Genomic DNA, 10,740 nt, shown 5'->3' on the forward strand with positions numbered 1-10,740 from the left:
GGGGGTGGGGGGGAGAAGAATACAAATTCGGAGATGGGGAATGGGGAGGCGGAGATATACAGGGCGAGGGGAAAATAGCAAGGGGAAGAAATGGTATGTGAGAAAACGTACGATTTAGAATGTACACCATTACTTCTCGTGCTGTATCGACACGGTCACAAAGGAAATTGGAGTAACTTGAATGTACATGGGAGAAAAATCCATCTGGCGTCACCACAACAGCGCTCACTCAGATTTTACCGGACCCACCACCAGGCGACACAACCAACCTTATTACCATAAACCTCCCCATAAATAACAATATCCCCTTATTGCAGCCCAACGCAACCCAAGAAATAAACGACCAAATTAAAGCGTAACGAGACATCCAGACCATATTTTCACACATGAGTTCCATTACCATTAGTTCCGCGCGAGTAAATGACCTGCCATCCATCACTGCCTTGAATATTCATTCCGCAAAAAATGCAGAGTACGAAATCCATCCACTACACAAGTGTCTGTAATTGGAGCAAAGATTAAGCACGGGCCTTTGTCATAAATAGATAATCTTTACTTTGCATTACCACTTCCCTGAAACCTTCATTTGGCATTCACACTTTTTAAAACAAGCAAACACGAAACCGCAAAAATACACACACAAAAATGCTCGCACTCCAGTGTATCCTTGTCGGATCGAGGAGCTTCTGCCTAATGGTGACGTCTTCAACTTCGAGATGATAAGAAAAAAAAAAATCCACCTGTAAATCTCATTACACCGTCCTCATCAAAGCCCCGGCGTTTTCCTTAGATGTTGAAATTCTCAAACTCTCGCATTTTGTTTTCGAAGAAGAAAAAATATTAAGTGCCTATGGGTCTTCAAAGTGGAGCCTTCATCTTATTCCGAGAAGGGAGGAGGAGGGAGAGGAGGGAGAGGATAACCCCCCTGGTAACTCACTCCCCTCATCCACAGAACAAAATTTTCGCTCGAGTGGAAAAAAACACCGATTTTGCAAACGATGAATGTACCCTACAGCAGAAGAAATCAAATGGTTCGCTACAGAAGAAAAAAAAATCAAATAATTCGCTCCCTTCCCGAATGAAATATTCCCGGAATCTCGATGACAACTTGAGGTGGGAGCTAATCGTATTGAAATCCACTCTGACGTTGTGCGAAGCAAATTGGGTTAAATATTCGACGTTCTCAGGCAAAGGGCGTCTTGACGTGGGCTGGCAGTCTGGAAAATTGATACGTCCTCTGGTTAAAAACGTCATTTCAAAGAGGCAACATCACACTCCAGAAAAGAGTAAGTGATCGGCAGTAAGAATACATTAACGCCGTAAAAGGAGCTGGAAACACGATATCAAATCAGACGTACCATGAATGCCCCTTCCGCTTACGCAACTCTTACATACACAACACACTTGCGTTACATTAAACATCAATACCCATCAGGCTATCAATTTTGCTTCGAAATAACAACTCCGAAACGGTAATCGATACTAATGGTTCCGAGGAGCGCGAATTACCTCGGGTACTGACAGGCCTTTACGGACTCTCAAGGTAAAAAAGGTGATAAATGGCTGAGTATCCTTCTGGACTTAGCTGTGTGTGAGCTTTTTTGTGTGCAAGTGCGTGTGTATGCTATATATTTTGCTTCGATTTCTGCTATTCTGAGGTTTATCTTCCCAACGTTTCGCTTACCTTTTGCACAGTTTTCTCTCTTATCGTCTTCTTCCTCTCCCTTTCCCCCGTCTCATCCCCTACTAATTCCCTAATCACGCGAACCTTAGAGATCCTCTCAGCGGTAATTCCTCTCCACAAAACAGTTATGATCAAAGCAGATTCTAGGAAAGGGTTAGGAGCTGGAAGCTTCTATAAAGTTAAGTAACGAAAATAAGAAAAAAACGAGTGTGCGTGTACACGTCTCTGATTATGCGTGTGTATAAAATGTCACATGTATCAGTTCAACGCATATACACATCCATTCACCTATACAAAATCAATACATCCGTACACCAGGAAGCAAGCCCACAGAGGAAAACACATGGAACCCTAGGAAGCCAATACACGCTGCCCTCTCCTTCTGCCATCAATGTAATTACCGCCATACAATAACAAAGGTCCTCCGTCCCGTGTTCGACCGTACTTCCAATTGAGAAGCCTCCCACTAATAAAGTCTCTTGCTTTTTTCTCTTTCTCAATTATATGAAGTGCCAGTCGTCCCTACCTCTTGTTCTCATTCAGTGTATTTTTTGTCCATTTCATCCTTCTTCTTCTTCCTCCTCTTCCTCTTCTCCTTCCTGCTACTATTTCCCTTACATCAGCCACAAAATTCCGGCGAAGCTGCAAGGCCCGTACCTAAAAGCAGAAAATGTGTCTGCCTTTGCATTACTGCAACTAGTTTGTGTGGGTCTTACAGCCGCGTTAGAAGTGGGTCTCTTGGGCGCTGCGTCTTTCCTCGTTAACTGTCCGATCTCCTTCCAGCCGTGAAGTTCTTTCGATCCCGAGCGTTGAGCCACTCTAGAGACATTGTAGTACCAAAGCGGGCCAGTGTAAGCAAACTATGGGCATAATATACCCCCCCCCCCCCCGATCTTAACCTCTACGCTGAGGTATGCAGAAGGGGAATGAACTACCTTCGAAAAATGTTTTTGTCCCTTCTCATTCTCATCCGTATCTGCTATTGGCTCTAGGTGAGGGATCAGTCCCCGCATAACCCTCTGGGGATACATCTCTCGTTACCCCCCACCCATTCCTATCCCCATAAATCCTTCAGAATATAAGCAGTTTCTAGGTACAGGCACGCGAGGGAAAGGGCAAGGAGGGAATCCTTTCATTCTCTACGTCCAATGTGGCACTACAGAGTATCCGCATGAAGTGGCACTTTACCACACTACTACCGGCTGGCCCGATATCGGAAACGACGTCCTTCAGTGTCCTTAATGGGAGTGAGGAGTAGGGAGGGGGGGAGGGATAAATTCCGTGGTCCCATATTTCACCCAGTTAATGAGATGTTTTACCGTGGCATGGACGACTCATACGTTCCAGCTAGAGTGTATATAAAACTGTGCTGGGGAAATCAAGTTCTCTTGTATTTTGTTTTTTGTTTTATTTTATCTCATTATTATCTATACTTTTACATACTCACGCAAAATCTGTCTTTGCATGCTGTCTGATTCTCTTTCGAGCTCATTTGATATTCCATGTGTGTGTGTGTGTGTGTGTGTGTGTGTGTGTGTGTGTGTGTGTGTGTGTGTGTGTGTGTGTGTGTGTGTGTGTGTGTGTGTGTGTGTGCGCGCGCTCTCGCAAATCCTCAGATACATAGGTTAAACGCACCCAGTTAAGATTATCAATTTGCCATTGCCAACGCCGCGTCTACTCAACTGTAGACAGACTGAGCGGCCAAGTTTCTTACACTCATGCTATTTTCACAAACGCTGATTTGGGTTGAAAAAGAGAAAGAGAGAGAGAGAGAGATTCTTCTCCCCAAATTCTCCATCCCAGGCATTCATACGCCCACTTTCCGAGAATTAGCCACTTAAAAATTTATGGGCGAATAGTCTGCCTCAGACACGATCACGATTTTTTCACACACAGACAGACAGCCATGCACACACACTATACACACACACACACACACACACACACACACACACACACACACACACACACACACACACACACACACACACACACACACACACACACACACACACACAATGAAAACATATTGCTTACATCACCCTATTGTCAACACATTATACTGCTATTACTGACACCAACCGTGTCTTTAACTTCTTTTGTGTTCTTCCGCTGATACCGTCATAGAAAACTACCCCGGCGTGCGTGCGTGAAGAGCGACACTGTTAGAGAATGTGCTCCAAGAGAAGAGCATGCGCGGGGGGGGGGGGGGGGGGGGGAGTAGAGAGAAGTAGGCGCGTATGTTTGAGAGTAGCGAGTCCTCTCTCCGGCGCTGTTTACTCGGTGAGGGGGGGGGGGGGGTGTAGGCAAACCCACGGCCCCGAGGGAGCTGTGACCTCGGTTGCCCTCCTCGGGAACTGCGATAGCCAGGTCCCGGCCGCTACCGACACCGCCGTCTGGTTAAGGCTAGAGTAACGCAGCGATGCTGGGATTTCCACGGAACGTATTGATTCCTTCGCTCCCTTGCACCCTCTCTCCCTGCCGCCTTGCCTCCTTCTATCCTGCCTGACAAGGCTCCTTTCTCCCTGCTTATCAAGCGGCGCTCATGCTTCTGTCTAGGAAATCCTTTTACCCTTTCTCTCTTCTATTCTCAATTCTCTTTACTTTCATTTGGAGCTACGTTGCGGTGTATCACATAATATATATGTTATATATATATATATATATATATATATATATATATATATATATATATACGTATATATATATACGTATATATATATATATACGTATATATATATTATATAACTATATCAACCTACAAGTATGTTTATGTTTGTGCGTATATATACGCATATCTATAAATACACACACATGTGCGTGCGCGCGTGTGTGTGTGTGTGTGTGTGTGTGTGTGTGTGTGTGTGTGTGTGTGTGTGTGTGTGTGTGTGTGTGTGTGTGTGTGTGTGTGTGCATATATGCATGCATGCACGCGCGCACGCACGCACACACTATGTGTATATATCTATATATAAACATTTTGATCTATCTATCTATATATATATATATAAACATAATATATCTTATATATGTATATAAAAAAATAAATATATACCATATGTAAAAATAAATATGTTTTTTTAGTATTTGTGCGTTCGTGCGCGTGCGTACGTACGCGTTTTGTGTGCGTGCATGTGTCGTTTCATCCTATTATCATTATCTGCTCGTTATCTTCAAGTTTGCTGGTATATCTCGACACCTTCCAAGGTGACTTTAGTTCTATTTTTCCCTTCTTCCTATTGATCTCTGCATATGTTTTCAATGCCCTTCAATGTCCTTCACTCATTACCCTTTCCTTCCACCCAATTCTGTTTTCCGCTGAGCCTCGTCTCCCGAACGCTTACTCTTCATATCCTTCCTCTCCCTCTTTTTATCATCAATATTTAATCCTCATTTCCCTTCTCTTCGTCCTCCCCATTGGCAATGCATCGTTTTTTTTATCTCTGCGACATACAGATTAAACAATCATGCAGACAGACATGCAGATGTGTTCCTCTCTAATGAATCTCTCTCTCTCTCTCTCTCTCTCTCTCTCTCTCTCTCTCTCTCTCTCTCTCTCTCTCTCTCTCTCTCTCTCTCTCTTTCTCTTTCTCTTTCTCTCTTTCTCTTTCTCTCTTTCTCTCTTTCTCTTTCTCTTTCTCTTCTCTCTTCTCTCTTCTCTCTCTCTCTCTCTCTCTCTCTCTCACTCTCTCTCACTCTCTCTCTCTCTCCCACATACAATCCTTCACCCCCTCCCTCTCTCTCCCCCCCTCTCCATTTCCCGTATCTCCATTTGGCTACCCGTGTCCATCAGTGTGTCCCGCGCGCATCCTTGTCCTCACGCCTGTCCCCTCCGTGCCCCGGCATAATCCGCCCCTTCCCCGCCCCTTATGAATGTTCGTCGTGCATAATAAAGAGGCGGAGCGGGAGGCAAGCGAGAGGGCGCTCGGGAGGCCAGCGACCGGAAGGAGATCCTCGTTGTATATGTAGCTCGGAGGAAAAACAAACGTACGAGGATTGTGGTGCAGTTTCGTGTTGTCGGCTTGTTTGTCTTTCGTCTTTTTTTTATCCAGTTTATCTTTATTTACATTTATATATTCATCTTACTTTATCTTCATATTTTCACAAGGGTGCTCATCTCCATACTGCATGTTGGGCTATTCTATTTATCATTTACTTGAGAATTGTTTATTTAAACCTTCCGATGTTATTCTTAATTACTGTGCCGTTACGTAATTACAAACATCAAAGCTGGTTATCGTAATCCAATTACGTTTCATGTGTATCTTTTATTTCAGTCTTTACTTCCACTTTTGTGTTTCACCTTTTTACGGTAAACAGTCTCACACAACTTTACTCATAATTAACTTCCAACAGACAATCCCCATCATCCATCCCATTAATTAAGATATATCACATCTGCTTCATCATCCATATCCCTAAATTAACCGAAGATCAATATTAGCAATATAAACGCTACATTTGTCTTGAGATGTTTGTTCCCTAATAATAAGGTTTGTCTTGATTTGAATTTCGATTTGATTAAATTTCCTGTTTCTTAATTCCTCAATGAGTGTGCCTCCGTGTCTTCTGTTGCGAATAGACGCATAAAATATTTGCACTCTCCTTCCGTTTCGCATCAATCGGATATAGCGTAAACTAATCAAATTTCTATTTAGAAAACACTTTCACTTGAAATAAGATCTTAATCATGTTCCAGCTGTCTTCAAATAGCCTGAAGAAGTAAAATCATTTGCTTGTGAATATGTGCGTTTATACTAAACTGCATGTTTGCGTTGTATATTGGGACGCCGAAAAGCAGAGAGAATGGAAGATGGCTAAAGCTATGACGAGATAACAACGCCTGGGAAAATCTGTATTTTTATAATAGTTACCGATACATCCGCGTTTTCTACAATTCATAAGAAATCTACATTTTCTATGTCCAATCTCTAGAACACATACTCTCCTATACACAAATGCTTTAAAAGTGCGATTATAATTTGAATGTGACACAAGTATCAATATTAACTTTGGTGTTCTGGATGCACTACTCGCTACCATAGATTTCCCTGAGACATCCACGCGTATAATATTGCATATACAAAAATTCGAGAGGTACTTTCCAATATAATTCCTCGAATTCCTCCTACCCATTTTTATGCATTTCATCTGTTTACGAAGCTGACTCCAGGGTTCTCTTACCCCCAGCGCCCCTGGGCACTCGCAAGCCCAACGGCACGGAGAGCAGCGAGGGGGCCCCGAGTGAGGCGGAGCAGGACCCCCTGGCCCAGAGTGCAACGCTGGAGGAGGAAGCCCAAAACCTCGGGAACCAAGTGACTGAGGAACCTGAGGAACCCGAACTCCCCGCGGAGCCCGAGCTTCCTCCAGACGTGCTTCACAAACACGACGAGAACATTGTGTTTAAGGTGAGCTCAATAATAGAATGTATTTTACTTCTTACGCTTTTCTCTTACTCTTCTTCCTCTCTCGTGTCTTCTTTGCTTCCTCTCCCCCTTTCTCCTTTCCTCTGCTTTCTATTTTTCGATTTTCCCCCTCCCTCTCGTCTACTTAATCATCAAATAAAAACACCTTATTTACTTATCACCAATTCAACTGACCGCTCGCCGCGTCGCCCTCCAGATCCTCACACAGGAGTACGCGGACAGAGCGGTCGACCTCCTGTGCAACCACTTCTTCAAGGACGAGCCCCTAGGGAAGGCCCTCTACCTTGACAGTCCCAGAGAGGTGGATCACTGGCTCTCCAAAATCCTGCCACACTTGGTAAGAGCTCTTTGATGGTGTGTATTTTTTAATCATCTCTTAGAGTTATTTATGCTGTATTCTTTACGGCTTAGAATTAACTGTGTAGTTTAGTTATGGCGTGTTTTTAATGCAAATCCAATTCACATATTTTTTCATCACATTTATATATTGCATCAGTTGTTCGTGTTACTGTCATCATCGTCATTATCATTATTATTATTACTCCTTTTATTATCATCACTATCATTATATATTATTGCCATCATCATAGTTATTGATGTTATCATTCCTTTTCCTGTTAAGCAAGTTGTTTTAAACAAGCACGCATGTACACACATAAATAGCAAATATCGAATAGACAAAGCCATCTCCCACGCGCGTTAATCTGCTCCCTGTGCCGCGCTTGCAGATCTCCCACGGCGTATCAGTGATGGCGATAGACGAGTCTGCCGACGGGCGCCTTGTGGGCGTGGCCATCAACAGCATCAAGAAGCGTGGTGACCCCCCGGGACCCGACGACTTTCTTAACTGGATTGACCCTCAGAAGGATCCTAAGATGTACAGGATCATGTCCTTTTTACAACAGCTGGCTAGTGATATAGATTTCTTCGGACAATATGGCGTCGAAAGGGTGTGTGTATTTCGCATTCATCCTCACAGGCTACGAAAAGCTGCTGTTTAATACTGTTCTAATATTCCTTGGTTACAGTTTTTCACTAATCATAATCCCCCTCTGCGGCAGTTTATGAGTTTCGAGCTCCTGAACGTGGACAAATCCTACGGCGGTCGCGGGATCGCCTCCATGCTGGTAGAACAGTCGTGCAAGGTCGCTCGGGATCAAGGTTTCACTTGCCTCGTGGTGGAGACGACAGGTGAGCCAGCTTCATTCTTTTCGCTTATTTTCAGCCTACCATCGACCGAAACATTGGTACAGAAAGGCATTTTCGTTTGAAGCACATTTTTTCTTGGTATATATTACACCGACGGGGATTTACGTAAGAATGTGCCCCTAATTTTCTGACCTTCTCATCCTCTAGGCATCTTCTCGGCTAAAATCTTTTCCCGCCACAACTTCAAGACCATCCGGGAGGTCCAGTATTCGTCATACCGCCAGAACGGACTCATCTGCTTCCCCAACACCGGCATCCATACCTCCGCCCGCGTCTCCGTCAGGCTTCAAGAACCCGCGAAAACCAACTCTTAGATCCCCGAGTGTCCCACCTTAGGCCCACGTGACGCGACGAGCCCGCCGCCCTTCTGCCGCGAGACCAATTCCAAAATCCATTAGCAATAACAATAGTGTAGAGGACGACGTACAATAAGGATAACGTTCATTGCAGAAGCGAACCCCAAAACTGAGCCTTATATAATTTCTTAAGGCCTGCTCCAAGACGCTCTGTGAAGCAATGGCCGGGTAAAAGATGGGTTGCATGTATTTAAATCGTGGCTCCAAAAAGTGGACTTCATCAATCAGGATTGTCTATTCCGGTGAATCTAAAGGTCTCTTGCGGTCCTCTCGTCGCAGTGGAAAATAAATATGTAGTATATAAGTAATATCACACCAATAATATAATGTTTTAGGGTAAACTAGAAAATAATTAATCACCTCTGAACATAAGTATGAGGAAATATATATATACATATAAAAAAATGTTCCATGTATCACAACACTGTATGGGGTAAAGACTGAAAAGGCCTTTATGTTCTTCTGCACCTCTGACGAGCCCCACCTCGCTCGTCTCTTGTTCTTCCATCAGTGCTATCTGCCCTTTACTCTCCCGTGGGCGTACTACTCCTGTGTGTCAACTTGTCCGGATCATGTTTACATATCTACTACTATTGTGACTAGTTCTCGTGTGTCTTCACGTTTGTCAATTTCATCTGTACTCGTCATTGGCATCCTTCCCGTGTTCTTACGCCTCCTTTGTCTCCTTTTTCTCTCTGGACTGTTGATCCTTAGTCAAACTATTCAGGTGTACCCAGGTGGCAAACTGTTTTTCTTGTTCTACTGATGTGGGTGAGAATCCATTCAAATTGACCCGAATATGGAATTAAATAAAGTTAGTTAAATTCGAACCTTTCTCAGCATATGAAGTTAACATCAACCTTCCACTTATCTCTTTGTAATCAGCCTCATCACCAACATTGGGACCTAAGTTGCCAACCAGTGATATCTCCGGCACAAGTGCCTAACATTGTACATGCGGCCTCTAGCTTCTTTGTAGGCCTACTTTTATGGGCAACTGCCTCAACTGCCTTCCGTAAGCCAAAAATAAGAGAAAAATCAAAGCCGTCTGGTGAAGACAGCGAACTCGTATAGAATCACGCGTCTTCACGAATTAAGAATCAAAAAACGAATACTTAGATACGTGATCTAACGTTGCCTAAGCTTGCACATAAAGCAACTTTCCATCTCCACTTCCTGAGTCAATTTCTATCGAACCCCATAATCATGTCCCTGCCGGGTATCACAGTCAATGGCTTCCCAAGGGTCGACCCAATGGGCGTGCTCCACCGGAAAACCAGTCTTAATACGCCCACGAAGCCCAAGGCACCCAGACGCGCCCATGCCCATGAAACCTACCTAAGTGTGTTTTTTCTTTAAGATGTTGTTTTGTGTCCTACGACAGCTGTAACGCTTCTTGCCTGTGTGGTCCCATGTAGCCTTGTATCATGTAACTGTTAGAGCTCTCTAGCCATGGGGGGAGGGGAGAGGAGGAGGACACTCAATCAACTTTAATCTAAAACCATCATTAATATTCAAGATTCCCATTGGCAATACTCATCGGGATGGGTAGAAAGGGTGATTATAATAATGAGGTCGGAAGGGAGGGTGGGATGGCGCACAGCTTATAAGTAAAGTGTCGCGGACAGCGGCCCACGGTATTTCAAAGAAATGTTCCATCCCCACCCTTCCTAAACCTCCGGATGTCCTTCAGGGTTATAGAAAAAGAATGAATGAAAAATAAGCAATGTCCTCCCGGTGGCGAGCACACAACCCGCTACCACAGCAACCTCTGCATCTCTGCTTTCCTGTTCGCATAACTTAGACAGAAGTTTGGTCAACTCAACTACCATCGCGTGACGTTTCAAATGTAAAATCAACTGAACATAATAAATCAATAAACAAATTAATAAAACAAATGATACACAAAATAGATATCTCATCCTCGCAATGGTACCACTGTCTTGACCAAAAACACTAGTAATGAAAAAAAAATTATGAAAAACGTATAGACCTACTTATACTATACCACTGTAAAGTATACATGTTGTTATATATGTTCTTGTTGAAATTTGAAATGCCATTT

At 43.7% G+C, this 10,740-nt stretch overlaps 1 protein-coding gene across 1 annotated transcript in view; it reads left to right on the forward strand.

Annotated features, from left to right (window-relative positions):
* Positions 1 to 9,505, forward strand: part of LOC125025111 — a 30,973-nt gene extending 21,468 nt beyond the window's left edge. The window contains exons 2-6 of the mRNA XM_047613033.1: positions 6,875 to 7,092; positions 7,307 to 7,447; positions 7,839 to 8,060; positions 8,172 to 8,301; positions 8,467 to 9,505. Coding sequence (XP_047468989.1) covers positions 6,875 to 7,092; positions 7,307 to 7,447; positions 7,839 to 8,060; positions 8,172 to 8,301; positions 8,467 to 8,633 — 878 coding nt within the window. The 3' untranslated portion in view covers positions 8,634 to 9,505. The remainder of the gene's footprint in view (positions 1 to 6,874; positions 7,093 to 7,306; positions 7,448 to 7,838; positions 8,061 to 8,171; positions 8,302 to 8,466) is intronic.
* Positions 9,506 to 10,740: the final 1,235 nt, after the last annotated feature.

The sequence above is a fragment of the Penaeus chinensis genome, chromosome 4, assembly GCF_019202785.1.
Source record: "Penaeus chinensis breed Huanghai No. 1 chromosome 4, ASM1920278v2, whole genome shotgun sequence".
NCBI classification, from domain to species: Eukaryota; Metazoa; Arthropoda; class Malacostraca; order Decapoda; family Penaeidae; genus Penaeus; species Penaeus chinensis.